This window comes from Aptenodytes patagonicus, chromosome W (genome assembly GCF_965638725.1).
Source record: "Aptenodytes patagonicus chromosome W, bAptPat1.pri.cur, whole genome shotgun sequence".
NCBI lineage: Eukaryota > Metazoa > Chordata > Aves > Sphenisciformes > Spheniscidae > Aptenodytes > Aptenodytes patagonicus.
In genome coordinates this window covers 35,712,691-35,738,091 of record NC_134981.1, presented here as the reverse complement: position 1 = coordinate 35,738,091, position 25,401 = coordinate 35,712,691, and the positions used below count along the sequence as shown (strand labels likewise).

Below are 25,401 nucleotides of genomic sequence, written 5' to 3'. Positions count from 1 at the left end.
GTACTCTCCACATTTTAATGCATAAGCTTCTCCTGTCTATCTCAGCTACTTGTTGGTATCTAAAGATTTTAAGTGTAGGAACCTCCCACGATATTGCCATGAGCCTCATTCATGGGATAAAGCTTTTCTGGGTGATGTCCTTACAATCCTTTCTTTTATGCGTACTAAATGGCTTGTTCTCAAAGGTATTTCCTGAGCGGAATAATATGTCTTTGCCTTAGTAGTACTAATAGTTTTAGTCTTAGTAGTTTTTCACTAGCACTTTGCCCTACTGTGGGCTGCTTTTTAACTGTTGGAAGAGCCTGATGATCTACTTTGAGTTCGCATTTGCTGATATTTTGGAGATTTTCTGGATTAGTGATATATTTTTGTGTTAAAATTTAAAACTAAAACATCATTTTACAAGGTCATGTCATGCAGAGAAATAGTACAATATATTTCCTGAAGGATCATGCCTAAATTTTTATTAGTAATACTTTGCTCCTCATCTAAAACTTAATCCTAAATGTTGAGTTTAGGCAAGGAATCATTATAGATCAGTTAAGAGAGATTTAATTACCATTTTGCCATGGGCAAACTAATGATTGAGTGTTAAATAATGCTTTTTTGATTCAGAAACCACTCTGAATTTTTCTGATAAAAGTTTATATTTCTCTCTAGAAAATACCAAGCTCGATTCTTTTAACCTTAACTAAATTAAGCTATTCTCCATCTATATTTCTATCTCAGGCATTCCTTCCCTTTGCAATTAGAGAGACAAACTTGTATGAACGGGGACATGTCAGCTGTTCTAAACAGATTATCTCTGCTTAGTACTTAAGGGAGGGGAAAAAAGGACAAAAGCAGCTAGGGTTGTTGCCAGTATGCCCCTAGAGAAATTCCTTCCTGATGCCAAATTTGGTGACTACTTCAGGGCTGCCATGAAAAAGAATCCCTAAAGTTAAGCATTCGTTACAGTTTTTGTGTTCTAATACCATTTTTCTGGAGCTGCATGCTTCATGCAATCCCTTTTGAGGAGCCAGTCTGCAGTAGAAACAGTTACTTTTCCCCATATTTTATGGTATTTCAAAAATGGTACGGCGAGGCTCTAATTTTGAAAATTGAGTGCCAAGCTTATATCTGTATTTACATGATTTCTTTTGGTATCTGAAGTTCTAATTGAATTGTGTTCTGCCTTAAAGCTAAGGAGAGTACAAATGCCCTGCACCTTCAAATTTCATAGTTCAGATTAATCAATTGCACATATTACATTTCTGGCCTTGAAGTGAAAGCTATAGGAATGTCCGTGTTTCAAAGGAGGTGGAATGCACCATGCTTTGCACCATTTCCCTTGGTCTTTCATTGTGGGACTTATGGGTGGAGTGATATCTTACACATACTTGTGTCTACAACTGTGTCATATCCAGTAGGCTGTCTTTGCTTAATTGATAATCCTTTTCTTACCGTCGGTTTGCTTAGTCTTAGCTGCCATGGTGTGGTTGCCATACAGTTAAAAAACACGTGTGCCTTCAGTTCATGCACTTAAGGTTACATCTCTTTCACAGAATAAGCTGTTAATATATGTCAGTGTATTTGAATGATTTATGCTATTGGAGGCACTAAATTAACAGTACTTCTGAGTTAGCATCACAAGGCAGTTTTGCTGCTCTAAGGCCTGAGTTATGGATGACAACTTAAAGAAACTGCTGTCAAGGCCCTGAAGTGTCTCAATTATTGCTATCAAGTTCATTTCCCTGGTGAATGAAGCCAGGCTGCCATTGTGCAAAGATGGGTTCTGTCCATCTTTTTTGAGGATGATTTCCTTCCTCCTTCATTACAAACAGTAGAAGATTATTGGCATGTGCCATAATGGTATTTGAAATTGAGGGCATATGAGGCTGGAGCATGACAGTAAGTGGGAGCTATTTTCAAAGAGGGTATTCTTTCCTGTGGTTAAACTGCATTTATCGGATTTGAGGAATAATGGTGGAAGTAATTAACTTTAGTCTATAAGCATAGCTTGAGGGCTTTATTTTTAATGCTTTACAGAAAGTTTCGGTTTCCATTTAGTTCAGTTGGATGGAAAGTACTTTTACAGTAGGAGCCAAATTTCTTCAAGTACCCACATTAAAACAGTTTTTGAAGTTTTTATTCTTAAGCTGTTGAACTGATTTACTTATAAATGTTCTAAAATGTTCTAAGAAATTGTTCTGTATTGGAGCTGGTACAAAACTCATTGCGGCCTGAACTGTAGAGTCGTGACTTCCAAGATTAAGGTCAGAGTTTTACTGTGAGCCCAAACTGGTACTTAGCATTATTTTTTTCCTTCCTCTATTTTTAATACTTCAGTAACGTTAAGCTGCCATTTAATTTTCTGATACCACTTCTAGTAAATACCAGAGCTAAAGAGAAGTAATAGATCTATGGAGAGGAATTACTGAATCTTCACTAATTTCTGTGGTCCAGCAATCTGGCCTTGTGATATTTTCCAGTTTTCTGCCTTGAATGGATACTGGAAAAATAACTGAAAAATTGGAAAAGTAATCTAAAGTGGGAGATGCAAGAATCTCAGTCTGCTCGGGCCTGTCATGCAAGACAAAGGAGGATGATCTCCTTCATGATTTAAGAGACCTACATAGACTAAAAACTTGATAGTGAAGACACTTCTGCCAAGCAAACAAAAGGTAGCTGAAAATTGTAATTGGAGCTGGATAACTTTACAAATTTAACTAGAAAACTTGAAATAAGCTTAGAATTTTGAGTCGTGGTAGCCAGGCAGTAGATCAGCTAACCAGGAGCTGTGTTAGATTCTCGTATTGGAAATCTTAAAAATTGAAGTATGCTGTTTTTTTTAAAAACCCAACCATCACTTTTGGACTTGAAGACAAAATTAACTCAGGAAATCTTAGAGTATGAAGGAATTCAGACTAGACAATCAGAATGTGTTCTTCTGGCCATTTATAGTGGGTTATTTACCTTCTGTGAACATAGTTGTGGCAATCATACTTTTTTTCCTGACCTTTCCCACCATACAAGGGAGTGTTTGCACTTGCTCCGCTCTTTTAAAAAATGAGATGTATTTTCATCCCTTTCTTTTATGAATATCTTGTTTTGTTTGACAAACTTCTCAAACTTTCTAGTTTTGCATCTTCCTAAGAAAATTAACTGAGAGGAATTCATTCATCTCTATGATAGATTTAAATAGAGGTAGGGTAGTGTATTTATAGTTAGTAGCCCCATTAACTTTTATTCTGAAAATTGTCAAAGTCTCTGAAAATAAACTGTGACTGCTGAGAGTGTATTACCAGTTAAAATATTTGATAAAATATTTAGTCTCTGTTTTGGGCAGGAGCATACTTTGTGTTCACTGCCTAGCTGTAAATGCTGGCAACTACTTAAAATTGTGAAGAATCATATTAAGTTATTCATAAAGGAGTATTTTTGTACTATTTGTGCTAGTATTAGCAATGTTTTTACCTTCAATTGACTGTTTGTGAACAAATTAATGGTTTTGTGGATATTAGGGAAGTTAATCAGTGAGATTCATTTGCAGGTGCTTTATACTTTCCCCTAGCTTTGTAGACTAATAGCCCATGCCTTGCTATGGTGATTAGGTTATAGGGTACTATAAGTGCATAGAGGGGCGTCTAATGGACATGTGACAGATACCTAAATGCTCTCTTAGGGAGATTGTAGTCTCGGGCTATGATACTGTAAACTACACCTTTCAAGCAAATTTCTCTTCTTCTGTGAAACCCTTTGGTCAAATGGCAGAGTGTCCGCAAAGATGCGGCAGTTTTTAAAACAAACTGAAAAAGGCATAACCCAGAACAACGGGCTCATGCAAAATGACAGAAGTGCTTGGTTAGTTCCTTTTTCCATTGTGCTAAAAGTTGAAAATGTAGGAAGACGGGAGCAGGAGTTTTTCGTTACTTGACACACACAGATCAGAGCATGTAGTTGATGATAGCTTAGAATAGAATCTCAAAATGTAAATACCTGTTTCCTTTCAGCTGAATACAAGTGTGCCTTTAACCCTTGGAGGTATGCAGCAAGAGAGAAAGGGAAACTTAAGGAATTAGACACTTTTTTTGTCCCTGGGTTACACCTCCACTCCCTCTAATGCACATTCAAAGTTTAGTGTGCAGAAGGGCAATGATTCCCTCTTGCCATCAGTGCTGCAGGTAATCTATTGCATTAATCAGCCAGCTAGTGTGAAATGCATAGGGAGTGATTATACTATCATACACAATACAATCAGCATGAAGCACTTGTCAAGACCAATCAAAGTTTAATTCAGTAATAGAATGAATTAGAGCAAAATGAAACATTCTGTTCTCCAAGAAACACAGCACCCATAGCAAGCCTTTTTTTCTGAAGGCTGCATAGAGAAACCAGAGTGCATTAAGGAATGTTTTATGAATAAAATTGCAACTTGGATCCAACTGAATGCCGAGAGTACTTTTCCTTGGGGTTCTTATCAAGGAGAGAACAGCACTGAAGTGCTTTGCCTATCTTCACTATTCCATAAAAGCAACTGTTTAATTGGAGCATTCTCCAGTGGGACTTCTGATTATGCTTTGTTCTAATGGAGATCTCTCCGTTCCTGGAGGAGGGAGGTGGCTTTGCCAGTCATTCTGAAGGCATTTGTCCTTCTTGTTGAGAAGCAATAAATATCATACACTACCTTCTTTGAGGTTTCCAAGTGGCTGTCCCAGTGAAAGTGCGTATGTGTTTAAAAAACAGATATAAACCACTTTAGAAGTGTCAGCAAAGGATTTTATTTTAAAGGGGTCATAGGTTCCATCTCCTATTATTGTTTCTATTCTGGCACTTCCAATGCTGGAAAATGATGCTATTGTAATAGAATTGATTAGGCTCAAATGGGGCACAGTGGCAAGTGTGCAGCAAGTGCTGAAGCTGATTTGTCTGTTGTTTGTTGTCAAACGTGCATCAGTTTCTTGCATATTTTAATTTTGCAAATGAATGGATTGATCTTGAGTATATTAAATGTAAAATTCCAAGGCAAAGGCCAAGTTTCAGCCACTGATTACACAGGTATTGTAAATGAGGAAATGCTGACCCAAACTTAGCTACACAGAAGCCCTGACAAGGCAGCATAACATTTCTAGGAAAAGCAGATTTCTTGGGAAGACTAATCAGTCAAACAGAATTGTACGCTGGATCTTCAGTCATGCTCAGTGTCCTAGCCCCCACTAAAACTGTTTCCACCACCATCCTCCCATTTACTGGGACAAGAGTAAAATAGAAAGGGATTTATGAAAACCAAGCAGTGCTTAATCTCTTGGGAGAGTCTGTATACATTCCTTGCACTTTGTTTGGCTTTATGAATACATGCATAAACAAGATGTGTAATTATTACACCACCTACTTTTACAGTGACTGAATACTTCTTAATGTTTTTCAATTTGCATGTTTAAATCCTAATCAGTGTAAAGGCATGCTGTTCCTTTCTCCCTCATGAATTCAGAGGTATGGATGTCTACTGAGAAATACAAAAGTACTGATGTTCCCCCTGTATGTACAAGGCATGCATGCATTGTGTAAAGCAGTGATGTAATCTATTTCTTTGTGGTGTGAGGCACACTAAAGATGAATGACAACCGTGCATTTTCAAAAAGAGGGCTATTTGAACCAAAGGTCTGTTTTGGCAAAGCTGGCCTTTTCCAGGTCAAAAGGATTGGTATTGAACCAAAATAGGCAATTCCTCACTGCAATATGACAGTTCTAATATTCATTCCCTTGTGAAATTAATATCAAATTGCAGTCACAGCATGACTTGTCTTCCAGTTATCTTCTGGGGGAAAAAAAATTTGCATATTGGTTTGTGATATTTTGCCACTGTGCTGTGAGGAGCTTCATATTGGAAAGACATGGGTCACAGTCAAGGGATCCAAATCAGAACTTTACTATTGGTTTAGATTGGGGGGGGATGTGTCAGCCTACTGTCATCCAGTATGAAAAGATATCTGGTGCCTGGGGAAAGGGAGACAGGAAAAAGTGAGCTGTGTTAGAAAAACAATATGTAAGCACAAACACATTCTCTGTTTGTTTTTTTTTTCTTTTTTTTTCTTTTTTTTTTTTTCCATTTAATGAGACATTTGTTTATATTGCGGGTGGCATTGGTGTGACATCATTAAATCGAGTCAAACAGGTAAACTTACTTGAGAACGCCAGGAATGTATTTTGGGAAACTTCTTTTGAGTATAGGCTGTTGCGAACAGCAGTTTCCAGGCTGAAGTCACTAGAAATGGATTTAGATACATTCCCCACAAATTAATTACAAGTAGCTGCCCTTCATTTTTCCGTAAGCCTTATCTGTAGTAAGGGGTAAGTGTGATCAGCAGTTTCCCCATATAGGAGCCATTAGGCAGAAAATAGAGAATCTCTTGTTTGAGGCTAGTGTAAGCTTTCAGGTTGGTGGTGACATTTAAGGGCCAGCTCATGAGGGCTTCCACTGAGCAGCATCAGAGTGAAATAGGAAGAATATCCTCCGGGCTCCTTCCAGTTGGCATGTGGTAAAATCTGGGCACAAGTGAACATTTTCCTCAGACTTTGCAGCACTAGGAGCAGGACAGGAACCAGTGAATTGAAAAAGCCAGAATGGAGCAGATGTCAGGGGAGGGGGAAGGCGCTTGGGGAGAAGGAGGAGGAAGAAATATGAATACAGGCAAACACACACATGCTGGGCGGGGGGGGGAGATCACACACATACACACAAAAACTTGAAACCCAAATAGGCTGAAGAGTGTAGGGTCACTGGCATTATGCTTCCTTCTCCCAGATGGTAGCCTTTGTTAGCACTACAGGAGCTGAGCCTGAGGCTCTTTCTGTTCCCTTCTCTTCTCAGTCGGGGAGTTTTGTCTCTCACTCCTCTTTCTGCAGGGAATTGGGCAGCTGTGAAAGCTGGGTGAGATCTCAGATGTGCACACAGCTCACCCTGAAGTCACCGCGAGCAGGGTGCAGTTGATCTATTGAAATTTTAAGTGGTTTGTGTGGGGTTTATTAGAAATACACTTGTCCTTGTGCTTCATTTGCATAAAAATAGTGTGGATTTCTGAGACAATCGCTGCTAACAATGTAGTTATGCTTGACACAGTTTCCCTCTTTAAACCAAAGAAGTTTTTAAAGGATTTTGGTACTTTGGGGTATCTCTTCCCTTTCCTGCCTCTTAGATGTACCGCATGCATAGTGGAGCTTCTGAAGAAGGCAAGTGAATTCCTTTGCTTCTAGTAGTGTTTCTGAGATGCAGAAAAAGAAAAGGCCACTCATTTTATAGAGGCATGGTGTAATCAGTAGTGTGTGTTCCACCTTGCTGGATGATTGAAATACTTACCACATGTGGTTAAGATATTCTACTTTGCTTTTGCTTCAGTCTGAAAACATTGGGAATCTGATTACAAAGTATTAAATTGGTTTTTTTTTTTTTAGATCCTGAGAGGTACAGTGTCTCCTCAGTGCCCTAAAGTAATACTTGATTTTGAAAATAAATAAGTAAGCCCAAGATAACTATTCTACAAGGCTTTCCAATATGCCCCATCTTCTGTTTTGTTTTGTACATTGCAAGAAACATAGCCCTTTTGTCTTGGGCAGTGCTGAATGCATTGATGCTTAATAATAAGAACCAGTTGTAATGCCATTCAGAGGGACCTGGACAAGCTCCAGAAGTGGGCCTGTGTGAACCTCATGAGGTTCAACAAGGCCAAGTGCAGGGTCCTGCACCTGGGTCAGGGCAACCCCCAGTATCAATACAGGCTGGGGGATGAAGGGATTGAGAGCAGCCCTGCCGAGAAGGACTTGGGGGTACTGGTGGATGAAAAGCTGGACATGAGCCAGCAATGTGCGCTCGCAGCCCAGAAGGCCAACCGTATCCTGGGCTGCATCAAAAGAAGCGTGGCCAGCAGGTCGAGAGAGGTGATTCTGCCCCTCTACTCTGCTCTGGTGAGACCCCACCTGGAGTACTGTGTCCAGCTCTGGAGCCCTCAGTACAGGAAAGACATGGACCTGTTGGAGCAGGTCCAGAGAAGGGCCACGAAAATGATCAGGGGGATGGAACACCTCTCCTATGAGGAAAGGCTGAGCTCCTATGAAGAAAGGCTGAGAGAGTTGGGGTTATTCAGCCTAAAGAGAAGGCTTTGGGGAGACCTTATTGCAGCCTATCAGTACTTAAAAGGGGCTTATAAGAAAGATGGGGACAAACATTTTAGCAGGGCCTGTTGCAACAGAACAAGGGGGAATGGCTTTAAACTAAAAGAGGGTAGATTCAGACTAGATATAAGGAAGAAATTTTTTATGCTGAGGGTGGTGAAACACTGGAACAGGTTGCCCAGAGAGGTGGTGGATGCCCCATCCCTGGAAACACTCAAGGTCAGGTTGGACGGGGCTCTGAGCAACCTGATCTACCTGAAGCTGTCCCTGCTCATTGCAGGGGGGGGGGTTGGACTAGATGACCTTTAAAGGTCCCTTCCAACCCAAACCATTCTATGATTCTATTCTATAATTTGACTCTGGGGAGTGAAGCGTGTTGAAGAGTGTGTCTAAAGGAAGTCATATGATTTGATTTTAAAAGTTTTTAAAAACAGTATTGGCTTTATTCACTCCTATGGCAAGTTTCTGACACTTAAAAAAACAAAAAACAAACAAACCAAAACACAACCAAAAAACCCCAAAAACAAAACCCAAAAAACCCCACAAACAACAAAACAGCGTGCTCTACTGTATGTAACTCCTGTGCAGTAATAATTTGCATTAGTGTAGTGTCTCTCTGGTGTTCTGCACTGTACCATATCTTATTTTGTTGTGGTTTTCAGATTTCTTTGATATTACTTCCCCATTCCACGTCGGCCTGAATAGCAGCAGTCTCGCAACCTTAAGGATCAAGCTCTGTTTCCACTGGCTCCTGTGCTGTGGCATACCGACATACTGAGTTACTTTAGGAATGAATGTAATGTGATGGCCTGTGCTCTGGGTATCCATTTTGCATTCTTAGTTAGCAAAAGAATACTTGAATATGACAATTCTATTATCTTGGAAGAACCAGCTGCATTTTTATTCTTTTTTTTTTCTTTTTTTTCAGCCTGTCATGAAGATTGCATAGTTTAAGCATATTCTTTAAATCTCTTGTAGTGTATAAGGCACATTCTTAATGAGCAAATGAACTGTTGCTAAACAGTACTTTCAGATGTCTTCATGCTTCTGTCAAAGTTCATGCTGATGAAGAGACAGCTGATTTAGAGAAAAATCTTTCCATTTGAAAATTGTTGCTAGAGACGCTGATGTATTTATGCCTGCCCTGCTATACAGTGTCAGGGAGCAGGTTCTAAAGTGATGGTATATGTGAAACGTCAGTGCAAATTAGCTTTCCCTTCGAGCTCCGTAAACAGAAAATGTAAAACAAATTTTCTAGTGTAACCAAATTACTGAAGTAGTAGCAGTAAAAATATCTTATTCCTATTAGACTGCACAAAACCAGTGTTTACTGGATCTCTGAGGTCCAGATGTGTTTGGGAATGAGTTATATGATCAGCAGTACTTCTGCTGGGTTTTGAGTGTGGAAGTATATGTTTACAAAATACATGTCTTACTAATGCACTTGTTTGGTTCCTGTAATGTGAAGCTGGAAGATACATAGTTCTTGTTTGTAGAAAACAACATTTGCTTCTGGTACAAAAATTGGAAGAAAAACTTGGGTAATTTCCTGCTGTAACTTTATGTGAATCCTTGTGTGCTTTTGACTGATGTTCCTGTCTGATGGGCCATACATCATGAACTATGGATTTTCTAATACAAAAGACCCACTCAATGCCTTTTAATTGAGAAGGTTGGCTTGATACAGTCTTTCAACTGCTTCAGATGGGCCACACCAGTTCCAAGATTCTGCGTCAGGAATTCAGTCTGCCTGGTGTTAGGCATAGCTGGGAAACAAGCAGTGTAGCCTTCAAGGGGAGAAAAAGTGTTACAATATAGAAGTTTGCAATTAGTCATTGGCTGCTGCATTTTTAATAGAAAACATAATTTAGCAATTTCTTTTAAAATCAGGTGCTCTGTGGATGTGTATAGTCTTAAATCCCCACTGCAAGTTGGAGCAGAAGGCCAGTTGGCTAAAACAGCTGAAAAAATGGAACAGTGTGGATGTTTGTCCCTGGGAAGATGGAAACCATGGAAACGAGCTGCCCAATTTAACCAATGCTTTGCCTCAGGGTGCAAATGCTAACCAAGGTGAGCCTAAATATATGCACTGACTGAAACATATAATATAGCCTCTATCTTATATACTCTAGCCTTGCAGAATTCAGCACTCTTTCCTGGGACAAGTAACTTTCTTGTTGAGGATTGGCCAGCCAAATTTATTTTCACTAATACTATCCTTGCAGAAAGGATAAATAGGGGTTTTTTTTGTGCTGGGGTTGCAATGTTTCAAAGCAAGTATTTGCGTTTAGTTAGGTCTTCTAACTTTTCACTCGGTCCTTCTAAATACTTGTTTCATGAAAATTGGATGTCCCTGAAGTATGTTATGTAAAAGCCTGTCGTTTCTTTGCTTGACTATAATCTTATATTCCTTCTGGTGTTGGGGTTTTTATTTTGTTTGCAGTTACAAAGCCTTTGATACTTACTTAAAGGGAGATCTGTTGTAACTTCATTAAACTGAGTATGTGAGAAACTAAAGCAGCTATCTGTGGGATGTGCTCTGTGTTGTGCAGTCTGCATTGACAGGTGTGTGTGGGGTGCAGAGGCAACACTGCCTTCTTGGAGGAGGTATCTCTTCTTACTCGATATGATGTTTTCTAATCTAAAATGTGATTATCAAATCTGACAGAAGCCTTCTTCAGTCATCTTCAAGCAAAGATTGCTACTTTGCTAATAACTGAGGAAGATGCAGAATATTTACCTGGGAAAAAAACCCTCATAATCCTCAAAACCCTCAGTAGTTTGATACATATTTCATATAATCATGATAAAGTTAAAATTAAATGCTTGTGGGAGGTGGCAGATTTGGGCTTAGATGGGTTTTTCCTTGTTTCTTTTTCTTGGAAGATTACCTCTAAAGGAAATAGACTTGGTTCATTTTTAAATCTTGCAGCTAGCTGGGGACAGAAGTTCATTCAACATATAACTTCCTACAGAGGTATTTTGCTTTCTGGATCTCGTGACGTTCAGCTCAACCTGGGCAGGCTAGTGGCACCTCTGACACGGCATTTCAACATTCATAGACACAGTGCCATGTCGACAGAGCACTTTTGCCATAGGAAGATGTCCAGTAAGGATTATGTCAGTCCCATGGCCTCAGTACCTTGCTTTCTTTGCAGTATTTGTATATGTTTATGACAAAAAATTATACAAGTGCTCAAAGCTAATGTCACTTCTCAAAGAGAACAACTAAAAATCCTTCATGCAATGTTTATCTGTCCCTCATCCTAGTAGCTCTGGGTCTGAGAAGGAAAGAAGCTGGAGATGCTTGAGTAGCTGTGTGCCATATACTTTCTAGTTTGTTTTTAGGGGAGTTCTGTACGTGCTGTTTAATGTCCTTCATCTCTAGCTGTTCCCTTTGCAAAGTCCTATTTAGCATTAGCTGTGCTGGTTTGTAGATCTCTCTGAATGCAAAGTGAATGGCACACACTTGTCTGAGCTGTTGGGTAATAGGATGTGAAATGTCATCTGTGGGCTGCTCCTTGCGGATTGGGGCAAGGCAGGCTGCTGTCAGTTGGGAGTTGGTGAATAGGCAGAAGACAAGAATACTGTGAATGACTGATTCACATATGAATGAGTAAAAGCTGATGCAGCTTTCTGAACTTGTGAAAATGACAGATTCATCGAACAGGCCACATCGGACAGTGTTCACTCGAGCTATAGAGGCGTGCGATCTGCACTGGCAGGACAGCCACTTACAGCACATTATCAGCAGTGACCTATACACCAACTACTGTTACCATGACGACACTGAAAACTCACTCTTTGACTCTCACGGATGGCCCCTCTGGCATGGTAAGTGGCTAAACCGGAAAGACATTTCCATGACTTGCTGCTTTGTTCAGTTTCTATGGCATTATTTGGGGGGGATGGTGGGGAGATGAATGAAAAGCCTGGCAAAAAGAACAGAGGCTCCCTTGAAATGCTGGCTCAGAAGTAGTCCTTTAAGTCTCTCTTGCATGGTTTTAAAAACAAAACAAAGAAAACAAACAAAAAAGCCCTTTTGAGTAACCTAGCAAAACACGCCATTGCAGACATGAAAGCATTGCTATTCCTCAATTATTTTCTCCATTTTAGAACATGTTCCTACAGCCTGTGCGAGGGTGGACGCGTTACGATCTCATGGATACCCACGAGAAGCACTGAGGCTAGCAATAGCTATTGTTAATACACTACGAAGGCAGCAGCAGAAACAGCTGGAAATGTTCCAGGCTCAGAAGAAAGGTAAATGTGGGGAAGAGAGAAGGGCAAAGGACATGGCAAGGTGACAATAACACCGGACTGGAACTTTGCATGAGAAAACTGCTTTTGAAACTAAAGCAAAAGAGGTGACTTTAACTCTTTGGTCCAAATGATCATAGCGGTAATGTCACATTCTGGATGTTGGAGGTTTTTTTTAAGCTGGGTTGTGAGCTCTGCAGGGCAAGGGCTCTGTTCTGCCTTCTGCAGTACGTCTGACATGATGGGGCCTTTATCTCAATCAGGGTTTTTGGTTACACAGTGTAAATATTCATCCTGTGTAATTTATAGGCTTTTAAACAGAGCTTTGCATTTGGTATGTCAGGTATTTAAAATAATTTTTTCCTCTGATGTATAATTTAGCAGAGCTGTATATTTCTGAGGTGGAAGCCTAAAGTTGACATTGAGGGTAACAACAAGGCAAAGTCTGCACTACAGAAATTCATCAAATTTGGCAGTTTGTTCCAAAAGTCTCTTATGTTGCTTAAAACTTCAGTGGATTCACATCGCTGGAAATTAGATTTTTGAAACACTGGCTTTATAAAATGTTCTGTGGTGTTCCTCTGAGCACTACCCCTATTTTTTGAAGGAACATTCTACCAAAAATAATCCTGTGCTGAACTTTATCATAAGTTTGAAGAGGTAGTGGAAGAAGAAAGGGATGGCTTTGTGGTTAAAGAATGCACGTGGAAAAACTGGAATTATGTTCTCAGCTACTACAAGAACACCTTTCATTTAAATTTTATTTTAGATCTTTGTTGCTACTCTTAACTATGTGTATCCTCATGCATTATAGGCAAAAATACCAGTGTGAAGTCACGTGTGTAAATTTTTCAAGTGTATGTGCAGGTGTTTTCCCAGAAATGATCATTTAGAAATTGAAGTGAAGACAAGGTAGACACCTGACTGAAAAAAAAATTAGCTGGCAGTTCCTATGTGCCTCCATTTCCATTTCATGGTACCCAAGGAAGAAGTTTTGAGCACTATTGTGGATCCTAGATTTGAACAAAACTTAAAAGCACTTTGTATTATTACTTAGGAGAATTTTTCTGAGTCTTTTTATCGTGTAATATATCTTTCCTTAACATGTGTTCCCTTAAAAGCTTTGCATGGTTTCTGGCTTCTCAGACTGGGGGAGGTAAGAAGGGAGGGGGCTATGTCAGTGTGTGTATGTGTGTACGTACCGCTGACAGGTGTGAAGGGTCTGCTGCAAGTGTGCTGGTCATAGTACTGCTCCTTTTCATTCCCAGATGCTAATGCAGTATCTAGACATTCAATACTTCTGTTAAGTTCCTTTCCCTGTGAGCAGTTTCTATAGCTGTCAACTAATATTATGCTATTATAAAAAAATTGGAATATATGAAACGCGATTCATCCTACCCCAAAACAAAGAAGTTTGTCATTTCTATGATGTTGTTACTCTCTGCTTTTGGTTTTTTTCCCTCTTATGTTTGGAATTTAAAAAATATTCTTTTAATACTGCAAAATATGCTGGTCTTCTCTATAAGCAGATTAATTCTGCAGCTACAGCCCAGCTTTAGGTTTCAGTTCAGCAACCACCACATGCTTCTACTTAGCTTTCATTCATGTGACTGATCTGACGTACGTGGAACCACTTGCGTGATTTAAAGTTAAATGTCTATATGAATGGAGGACTGAAGCCTTTGTTTGGCATGACACGAGTGAAGCTCATAAGTAGACACAATAGATGAAATGGAATATAAGTGAGTCAGTAAGAAGTCACTGATATTAATCCTTTTTGGTAATATTACGTGCTTCTGCTTGTCGTCTTTAGCACATGCTATTTGTTAGTAAGACAATTATTTACTTGTTTGTTTTTCATATTATGTATCAGTTGATTCTTTAAAAAAAAGCCACCCTCCTGAACACTCAGTTCAACAGTGTGGCTGTGTTTCACTTTGTAGCCCCACACATTTAAATAGGCAAGAAGCAAGCTTTTAAAGCTTTGTGCTAATACATATGGTTACTCAGAAAGACGACACTGTGAACGAGAGAGAGCATAGGCAAGGTACAAGTTAGTGTGTAATAGGCAGAGAAACAGAGCATCTGTAATGGCTTGTATACAATTTTTAAATGGTCACCCGTAATGCATCTGATCTCTCATAGTTCAGTCATGTGTATGTCTAGGAGAAAAAAGTTGAGAGTTGGAGTCAAAGGGGAGCTACTGCCATAAGACTCTTAGTAAGAAAAGGGATTTGGGGAATCTCTAACCTCTGTTACCACAGCCATACTTCCTTCAATTCATTGTGCTAAACAATTTTTTCATGTTGTAACTGACTGATGGATGAGGGCTACAAAACAAAGTATCCATGAAGGTATTTGTTGACTGAAACTTTAGAATGACAAAAAAATGCACTTAAAGGACAATTTTTTCTTGTATACCTCATTTAAACACTTTATCTTTTTTTTTTTTAAGAGCTGTCATCCTGAGTTTACTTCAATAAATATTTAGATGCAAGATAAGCTCATTTTATTTATTAAAATGGAACATTTTAGAATATTTAAATTTATTTCAGTGCCATCAGATTCACTTAAAATGTAAAAATGGTACTGCGTCTTTTGAGTGAGGAAATGGTTGTGAATATTTTACAAAAGAAAGTCTTTGTTATAATTTTTCAGCAGATGTTTTCAGAAGAGTTACTGGTATCAAGTAAGAGATTTCAAAAGATACTGCAATTGAAATTTTTGACCCATAACGCACTTTGCTAGTGCTCAAAATGTTTGGCCTTCATCCATTTTCTTTTTTTCCTCTTTTAACATATTCACAAAGGGCAATGAATTCACCCTGAAAGATACTATTTTCTCCTTCTAAACAGAAGCTACTGGAAATACTTTGAATTCTGTACTGAGAGCATTTTAATCAGTTTTACTTCTATAATTGTTTTGAGGGGCTAACGTGCTCTCTTTCCCTCCCTCCTCCCTCCATCTTTTCTGTTGCAGAACTTCTCCACAAAGGAGTAACCTCAATAACAAATCTTGAAGGTTGGGTGGGACACCCTTTGGATCCGATTGGCACCCTCTTCAGTAGCCTGATGGAAGCCTGCAGGGTGGATGATGAGAGCTTCCATGGATTCTCAGACTTCACAGGTAAGGCCATGCAAAGGGAGCAATCTTCTCTAAGTCTTCAGTAACTGGAGGCGTTTTTCTATCTTGCCTTTCTGAATTAACTTTGAAGCCAGTGTCTTTACAGTATAAGAACTCACATTTGCATTCCCTAAGAAAACACGAGGGAGAGAAAATGTTTAAAGTAAAATTTTGTTATAAGTTATATGAAAGCACTTCAAAAATTACCAGTTACTCATTCTTGAAGCCAATTCTGTATTTCATGCTTGAAATAAAACCAAATAATACTTTATAGCAGCAACCCTCTCCACATACATTGCTCTGTCCTCTTTTTGAGAAATTACAGGAAATCACAGAATTGTTGAGGTTGGAAGGCTCCTCTAGAGATTGTCTAGTCCACCTGCTCTGCTCAGAGCAGGGTCACCTAGAGCAGGTTGCCCAGGACTGTGTCCAGTTGGGTTTTGAATAACCCCAAGAATGAACACCGTACAACCTCTCTGGGCAACCTCTTGCAGTGTTTAACCATCCTCACAGTAAAAAAGTGTTTTCTTATGCTCAGATGGAATTTCCTGTATTTCAGTTTGTGCCCATTGCCTCTTGTCCTGTCACAGGATACCACTGAGAAGAGTCTGGCTCTGTCTTCTTTACATTCTCCCATCAGATATTTATACATTTTGGTAAGATCCTCCTGAGCCTTTTCTTTTCCAGACTAAACAATCCCAGCTGTCTCAGTCTCTTATATGGGAGATGCTTCAGTCCTTTAATCATCTTTGTGGCCCCTCACTGGATCTGCTCCAGCATGTCCATGGGGAGCCCAGTACTGGACATGGCACTCTAGGTGTGGGCTCACCAGTGCTGAGCAGAGGGGAAGGATCACCTCCCTTGATCTGCTGGCAATGCTCTTCCTATGCAGTCCAGGATGTTATTTGACTTCTTAGCTACAAGTGTACATAATACTTCAAATTGATGACAAAACACTTAAAATTTATAACATACATGGTCTATAAGGGTTATGAATTGGAAAATAGTGTTGCCCATTTTAACTTCAGTATTTGCTTCCTAGGAGCTTAACTGATTATTCCTTATTCTCAGTCTCTTTCCACCTTTGTGGTAGTTTCTTATCACCTTCTGTGTGGTCAGAAACTCGATTCATCCCTCTACCTACAGCTCTTTTATATGCACATCCCCAATCTTCTTGGGGCTTTGCCTCAAAACTCATTTTATTCAATTAGATTTTCTTCAATAAACTTCTAATCCCATATCCACCAATTCTGGAAGAACTTTAATTAAAAGAAATCAGATTCTTTGCAATTATAGAAAAAAACAAAACCCCATGAAATAAAAGTAGTGTGTGTTTGTCGTGGTTTAACTTCAGTCGGCAACTAAGCACCACGCAGCCGCTCGCTCACTCCCCCCCACCCGGTGGGATGGGGGAGAGAATTGGAAGAGCACAAGTTAGAAAAACTCGTGGGTTGAGATAAAAACAGTTTAATAATTGAAATAAAATGATAATAATAATAATATGATAATAATAATAATAATACACAAAGCAAGTGATGCACAGTACAATTGCTCACCACCCGCCGACCGATGCCCAGCCAGTCCCCGAGCAGTGGCCCCCCCGGCCAGCTTTCCCCAGTTTATGTACTGAGCATGACGTCACATGGTATGGAATGTCCCTTTGGCCAGTTTGGCTGTGCCCCCTCCCAGCTTCTTGTGCACCTTCAGCCTTCTCAGTCGGTAGAACATGGGAAGCTGAAAAGTCCTTGGCTAGTGTAAGCATTACCTAGCAACAACTAAAACATCGGTGCGTTATCAACTTTGTTCTCATCCTAAATCCAAAACACTGTACCAGCTACTAGAAAAGAAATTAACTCTATCCCTGCCGAAACCAGGACAATATCCACCCCTTATTCTATACCATCTGCGTCATGCTCAAGTCTCATATTTTCCAGTACATTTTCATTAATCACCACCCCTTTATATATATATATATATACACACACACAGAGATATCATTCCCTTCGTCTGTGGGCCATCCCTCTAAAATGTTCGGTGAGTTCATTTAGTCCATGACTTCGGGCTCCATCTGTCATAATAATCTTTCAGGGCAGGAAAAATGGAGATGGTATGTGGTGTTGGATTGTTCCATGTTGAAGTCAGTTCTGGTACCATCATCACTGTGCTTTGCTTGGTTTCACTGAAGTTATTCTTCATTAGTCTGGGTGATTCTTATTGTAATAACATTAGTATGGCATATAATATTATTAGTATTATTAGTATAACTATTATAACTATAATTAGTACTTAACATCACATAATTCAGATCATTGGCTATTCTCACCCAAAATCAAATCCCCTTGAGGTACACATCGGACTTCCCCATCCTCCCGCATTATCCACCAAGTGCACCCAGGTCCTTGAGCAAAAGCAATCCCATGGATGGGTTTGCCTCTGCCTGAGGCAGGAATAACCCAGACTGTCTTCCCCAGCATATTTTTTATGTGCACTACAGGAACTTTATTCCCATCTACAGTATGTAAAAGTTCTGACTGGGCAGGGCCTGCTCGATTGGCAGATCCCCTCGTGTTGACTAACCAGGTGGCCTTTGCTAAATGCGTATCCCAATGTTTGAACGTCCCGCCACCCATTGCTCTCAGTGTAGTCTTTAACAGTCCATTGTATCGTTCAATTTTCCCAGAGGCTGGTGCATGATAGGGGATGTGATACACCCACTCGATGCCGTGCTCTTTGGCCCAGGTGTCTATGAGGTTGTTTCGGAAATGAGTCCCATTGTCTGACTCAATTCTTTCTGGGGTGCCATGTCGCCATAGGACTTGCTTTTCAAGGCCCAGGATAGTGTTCCGGGCGGTGGCATGGGGCACAGGATATGTTTCCAGCCATCCGGTGGTTGCCTCCACCATTGTAAGCACGTGGCGCTTGCCTTGGCGGGTTTGTGGGAGTGTGATATAATCGATCTGCCAGGCCTCCCCATATTTATATTTCAACCATCGTCCTCCATACCAAAAAGGCTTTAACCGCTTGGCTTGTTTGATTGCAGCGCATGTTTCGCATTCATGGATAACCTGGGCTATAGTGTCCATGGTCAAGTCCACCCCTCGATCACGAGCCCATCTATATGTTGCATCTCTTCCTTGGTGGCCTGAGGTGTCATGGGCCCACCGAGCTAGAAATAATTCACCCTTCTGTTGCCAGCCCAGATCCACCTGAGCCACTTCAATCTTAGCAGCCTGATCCACCTGCTGGTTATTTTGATGTTCTTCAGTGGCCCGACTCTTGGGTACGTGAGCATCTACGTGACGGACTTTTACAACCAGGTTCTCCACCCGGGCAGCAATATCTTGCCACAATGCGGCAGCCCAGATGGGTTTGCCTCTGCGCTGCCAGTTGCTCTGCTTCCATTGCTGCAACCACCCCCACAGGGCATTTGCCACCATCCCTGAGTCAGTATAGAGATAGAGCACTGGCCACTTTTCTCGGTCAGCAATGTCTAAAGCCAGCTGGATGGCCTTTACTTCTGCAAATTGGCTCGATTCACCTTCTCCTTCAGCAGTTTCTACAACTTGTCGCATAGGACTCCATACAGCAGCTTTCCACCTCCGATGTTTTCCCACAAGACGACAGGACCCATCAGTGAACAGGGCATATTGCTTCTCATTTTCTGGTAGTTCATTATACATTGGGGCCTCTTCAGCACGCGTTACCTCCTCCTCTGGCAATATTCCAAAATCTTTGCCCTCTGGCCAATCCATGATCACTTCCAGGATTCCTGGGCGACTGGGGTTTCCTATTCGAGCCCGTTGTGTGATCAGTGCAACCCACTTACTCCATGTAGCATCAGTTGCATGATGTGTACAGGGGACCCTCCCTCTGAACATCCAGCCTAGCACCGGCAGTCGTGGTGCCAGGAGGAGCTGTGCTTCAGTGCCGATCACTTCTGAAGCAGCTCGAACCCCTTCATATGCTGCTAATATCTCTTTTTCAGTTGGAGTATAGCGGGCCTCGGATCCTCTGTATCCCCGACTCCAAAACCCTAGGGGTCGACCTCGAGTCTCCCCTGGTGCTTTCTGCCAGAGGCTCCAGGTAGGGCCGTTCTCCCCGGCTGCGGTATAGAGCACATTTTTTACCTCTTGCCCTGCCCGGACTGGCCCCAGGGCTACTGCATGAACTATCTCCTCTTTAATTTGTTCAAAAGCTTGTCGTTGCTCAGGGCCCCATTTGAAATCGTTCTTCTTCCGGGTCACTTGATAGAGAGGGTTTACAATCAGACTGTAATTTGGAATGTGCATTCTCCAAAAACCCACGACGCCTAAGAAAGCTTGTGTTTCCTTTTTGCTAGTTGGTGGAGACATGGCTGTTATTTTGTTGATCACATCCATTGGGATCTGACGACGTCCATCTTGCCATTTTATTCCTAAAAATTGGATCTCCTGTGCAGGTCCCTTGACCTTACTTTGTTTTATGGCAAAACCGGCCTTCAGCAGGATTTGGACTATTTCCTTCCCTTTTTCAAAAACTTCTCCTGCTGTGTTGCCCCACGTTGGGCGCCAAAAAGGACTGTCGTGGTTTAACTTCAGTCGGCAACTAAGCACCACGCAGCCGCTCGCTCACTCCCCCCCACCCGGTGGGATGGGGGAGAGAATTGGAAGAGCACAAGTTAGAAAAACTCGTGGGTTGAGATAAAAACAGTTTAATAATTGAAATAAAATGATAATAATAATAATATGATAATAATAATAATAATACACAAAGCAAGTGATGCACAGTACAATTGCTCACCACCCGCCGACCGATGCCCAGCCAGTCCCCGAGCAGTGGCCCCCCCGGCCAGCTTTCCCCAGTTTATGTACTGAGCATGACGTCACATGGTATGGAATGTCCCTTTGGCCAGTTTGGCTGTGCCCCCTCCCAGCTTCTTGTGCACCTTCAGCCTTCTCAGTCGGTAGAACATGGGAAGCTGAAAAGTCCTTGGCTAGTGTAAGCATTACCTAGCAACAACTAAAACATCGGTGCGTTATCAACTTTGTTCTCATCCTAAATCCAAAACACTGTACCAGCTACTAGAAAAGAAATTAACTCTATCCCTGCCGAAACCAGGACAGTGTTGAAAAGTAAATTCCCCCTACACACGCATATGCAATCTACCAAATGCATTCTGCCTTCTCATTTGCTGCAGCTGTCCATCTCCTTACATCTGTACATTACAACTTTTTGTTCCCAAACTAGACTGTAAACTGCTACAGGCTGGAATAGCATTTTGTCATATGGTGTATCTGTGAAGTGTCAAATGAATCAGTAGTACTCTTTAAAGCAATTTATGGCTTGGTCTGTGTGGAATTTACAAGTAATCTTTACTAAAAGTAGCAATTCTAGTGTCAATAAAAGTCAGAAACATTATACATGTTTATCAAATAAAACTGTAACAAATAAAAAAGCATGAAAAGAGCTCTAGCAAACAGGATGCTTTAAAGTTGTGGAGTTCCCAGGCCTACTGTATTTGCACAATCCTAATAGCTTCAGCTGAAATCTATGCAGGTGTATAAGCACCTTCCTTTTCCACTTATACAACATCAAAGCTTTAAGGAGGTACGGAAATGGGTGGGGAAAAAAATTGAAATAGATCTTCCAATTTTGGCCTTATTAACACAAAGCTGGAGAAACTGCCTTTCTCTAAATCATGCAGTTTAAAATGAAAACTTTTCTTTTTACTCGAGTGGGTTTTTTAAAACCTAATTGTTTTGTGTATTTCTGCCACGTGGAATTGGATCAGGTAGTTTAGATTGGATCATTGGATCTTGAGATTGTGCTAATAATTTAAATCATTTTAAAAAATGAATACTGACAGAGGAAGCATTTGTAAATGTGGCATTATAGGCAGATTATGGATTAGAATGACTTCCTGATGTGTTGTTCTTTGTGTCACCCTTTACAGAGAACGTGGGGCAATGCAAATCTCTGGAGTACCAGCACCTGCCTGCACACAAGTTCTTAGAAGAAGGGGAATCTTATTTAACGCTGGCTGTGGAAGTAGCATTGATAGGGCTGGGACAGCAACGAATAATGCCAGATGGCTTGTATGCACAAGAGAAGGTTTGTCGAAATGAGGAGCAGCTCATTTCTAAGCTACAGGAAATTGAATTGGATGATACTCTGGTGAAGATTTTTCGAAAACAAGCAGTCTTCCTATTAGAAGGTAGCTCAATGTAGATGCTAACTGCTTCTTTAAACTCTCTTCACTTACATAAGCCCACTGAATTAGTGTTCCAGTGGAAACTGCCTTTACATACTTAAGATGTTTTTTGACATAGAACTCCAGCAAAATTTTATTTCCAGTCTCTTATGAAAATCAAACATACTTCAGATATCACATGACTGTAGAGATAAGGTAGCTACTGACCTATAAGCCTTTCATTTTAATTTTTATTGCATTTTGTTCTTTAGATTTGTTGCTTGTCATAATCTCAGTATCCTAATTATACAACCCAGGCTCACAATTAAATAATATAGACATCAGTTATCATCAACAGTTCTCAGGTAACAAATTTCTAAATGTCACTTGTATCCTGAAAAAGGACTGGCAGCTTTGTAAATGTATGAACATTTTTACCTCTGTTCCCAAGTGAAGAGCTCAGAAAATTCACTTAGAATTGCTGGGACAGAAATATAACATTTTCTTTGTAACAATTAGGAAAATGACTTGCCTCTGAAGTTTGTATCATACATGAAAATTGAAATAGATGGTCAAATGTTGAGGCTTAAGGCCTGGTCTTGTGACTAAATTTTGATTAAGACAAATAACTTGTATTTGGGAATTAGCCGGTGTATTGCAATAAAATCTGTACAAAAAAGTGCATGCTTTTGCCTTAGCTTTTAAAAAGGCTTAACATATAGCACTTAAGCCTCATGTTCAGAGAGTAGTCTTGTGGGTTCTAAGGTTGTCTTTCTAGTTTTCGTTTTTTTAAATGTAAGAAAAAACTTTAAAGGAACCAATTAGCTAAAGGCACGGTCCAAGTTTTGAGTGCTTGCTCAAGGGATGGTGGGGTGTGATACTGCTCTAGGTAAGTTGTGAAGACTGTTACACAGCAGTCAGGTTTTGCTTTCTTTCTGTAAGACATTTGTCTTTTAAAACTACTTCTTTAATGAAAGAGTTGCAGTATGTTGTTTAGGGTTCTCAGCTTTGAGTCACTATTATTGCCCAGATCCTTAAAGACTTTGGTACCTACTGATGGTGCCATTTGAAACTGCAGAGAAGCTGCACCATAGGGAGAGTTTCCATTATGGTGTGGCTGTAACCGCTGCTTTATGGCCTTTGGACAAGAACAGCTGCTTGCTGAATCCAGCTATTAACCACCATAGAGGGATCCTATGGATTATAAAATTAATTTGCTGCATCTATTTACTGGCAAGGATGCTTTATGTGGAAAAGGCGGGATTTCTCTCAAGTATTCTCTGATACTTCTAGTTTACTACTTCGATCACTGATATTCTTTTTGTTTTCTTAGAGTAGTAAACAAGTGATCATAGCAGGAAATCTGCTAAAATAACTACCTACAAAATTGCTGTGGTGAGCAGTGTGCAATGATGGTCTTGCATTACTGTGTGCTGAGAAATCTGGCTTTTCTGCAATAGCTTCAGTTTACTCCAGGTTAGGCAGAAACTGCCAGTTCACATGGAGGAAAAATTGTGCAGTGATTTAAGATTCTAATCATATCAATTGTGTTTTTATAGTTAAAAGTCCTGTAGATATAATAAAGAAAGCTTAATCCAATATTAAGCTGATTTCTATGCTGTTAATGCAGATTAATGCATGCTGTATGTAGTTACCATTTGAATGCGTGGGAAAGCAGAACATAAGACTGTGTTGCAAGAAGTGTTCTAATTTTTTGCTTGACTGCTAAGTTAATGGCAGAATATATTTTCATATAAATGCTTTGTCATGTAGTCTTCGTGTCCTGAGTTTCTGACTGGACCACCAACTGGCAAACATACATGAAATGGCTTCTTTCATTCAAGCAATGCCAGCTAGTTTTGAATGACTTTCAGCTTCATTTTAAAAGATTGAGAGACACACTGTCACCTACTTAATCTTTATTGATGCTTCCTTTGTGATCAGCCCCAGTCTTCAGAAATGCCCACCTATGGAGCTCAGATTTTTTTTCATGCCTAGTGATTTTTATCTTTGCATTTTGTGCTAAGGCACCAGTCAGAAAAACATTGCTGAAACAGCTGTGCTGGTCCAAGTTGTTACTATCTCTCTCTCATGGAGTTCATCCTCTGCAGCAGAAGTGGTTGAATAAATTTTATGAGTATTCCTCATCTGCTTCAGTGTAGGGTCAGCCATGTTAGTTTGAACCACTGCTGGAAGCTATGACACGTGTGACTGCAGTGAAGAAGTCTGCTCACACATTCATCCATCCAAGTGTGGTGGGTTGGAATCTCTAGTAGAAGAGGAAGTAGTAACTTCTAGGACTGCTGGCTGCTATTCGTGCAATAATTGTCTAATAATACTTAATGTAAGATTCTTATTCTGTATCTTGCAACATTTAATGCCTGAACCTCTAGCCACTGAAGTAAAAAACTGCTTGACACAGTTTTCCTATTAATAGGAATAACAGTCTTAAGGTTGCAGGAAAAATGTAAAAATGGGATTCATATGCACCGTGAACATTCAGAACTCAGCAAGCAAATAGTTGCATTTAATTTTTTTTAAATTGTCATTTCTGTTGTCAACTTGACACTGCTGTTATGAAGTTGAAGTACTGCAGTAGCTGCACTGAGTGCGAGCAAAATCCATTGCCCCAACAGTGGGAATAGTTTCCCCACAACAAATACAATTTTTAAGATCGCGTGGCTATAATGGACTAACAAAAGCAGCTTTGGTGCAAGATCTGACCTAGTCTTCTCTGGAGACCAAGTCCAGACCAAAGGGTTATTTTAAATGCCTAATGTCAGGTGAGACATTAATAGGGATCAGGTGCTGCTGTAGTGATTGGTCATATAACTTCAATTAAAGATACATGTTTTTCCACTGTAACCACTTTTTTTTTTTTTCCTGGTGGATTTGTGATAAAGCAATTATGCATCAACAGAGGGTGCATAGGGATTCATGTGCACAATATAACTACGCAGAGGCAAAGCTAGGATTATCACCTTCTACTTTTGCATACCATAGACTCTTGCTGAATGAGCCCCATGAAGCCCTGGGACCATTCTGTCATTTGTATGTGCACTGGTAGTGTGCTTAGTACTATACAATTTGCAGTCTGTCTTGTTGTCTCAAAGAATATATGGTATTTAATATACTTGTAATATATTTCACAAAAATATCAATGTAACAACCTTTTGTACAGCAAACTGTCTCTGAATACCAATTCTAACTCAAGGTATAGTTGAATGTTTTTAAAGGTCCAGAAGTTGGGTTTTAACAGTCTGTAAAGACTGACATTATCTTTCTCTTTCCCACAGCTGGACCATATAGTGGTTTAGGCGAAGTCATCCATCGAGAGAGTGTTCCAATGCACACATTTGCCAAGTATCTTTTCACCTCTCTCCTACCTCATGATGCTGAATTGGCATACAAAACTGCACTGAGAGCCATGCGGTATGTATTCACAAGTCATCTAGAAAGAGCACAAGTAGCAGTTTGGAAAAGGGGAAAAAGCTTGATAATCAAGACCTAGTCTTTTTTTCTAAAAGAAGCATTGTTCCTTTAAGGAGAAATTACTTTGGTTCTGTCATCTGTAAAAGCAGTTGATGTCTGTAGTAACTACAGTATAAACATTTATAAAGGTACAATTAGTGTTTATCTACAACTGTAAAACAGCATTCTGTGTTACAAATCCTTCTAGAATTCCACTCTTGGGGCATGTG

At 40.1% G+C, this 25,401-nt stretch overlaps 1 protein-coding gene across 1 annotated transcript in view; it reads left to right on the top strand.

Moving 5' to 3' along the window:
* Positions 1 to 25,401, top strand: part of LOC143172030 (zinc finger SWIM domain-containing protein 6-like) — a 144,461-nt gene that overhangs the window by 100,611 nt on the left and 18,449 nt on the right. Inside the window, exons 5-10 of the mRNA XM_076361250.1 lie at positions 10,039 to 10,218; positions 11,806 to 11,982; positions 12,265 to 12,411; positions 15,388 to 15,534; positions 21,464 to 21,724; positions 24,997 to 25,132. Coding sequence (XP_076217365.1) covers positions 10,039 to 10,218; positions 11,806 to 11,982; positions 12,265 to 12,411; positions 15,388 to 15,534; positions 21,464 to 21,724; positions 24,997 to 25,132 — 1,048 coding nt within the window. The remainder of the gene's footprint in view (positions 1 to 10,038; positions 10,219 to 11,805; positions 11,983 to 12,264; positions 12,412 to 15,387; positions 15,535 to 21,463; positions 21,725 to 24,996; positions 25,133 to 25,401) is intronic.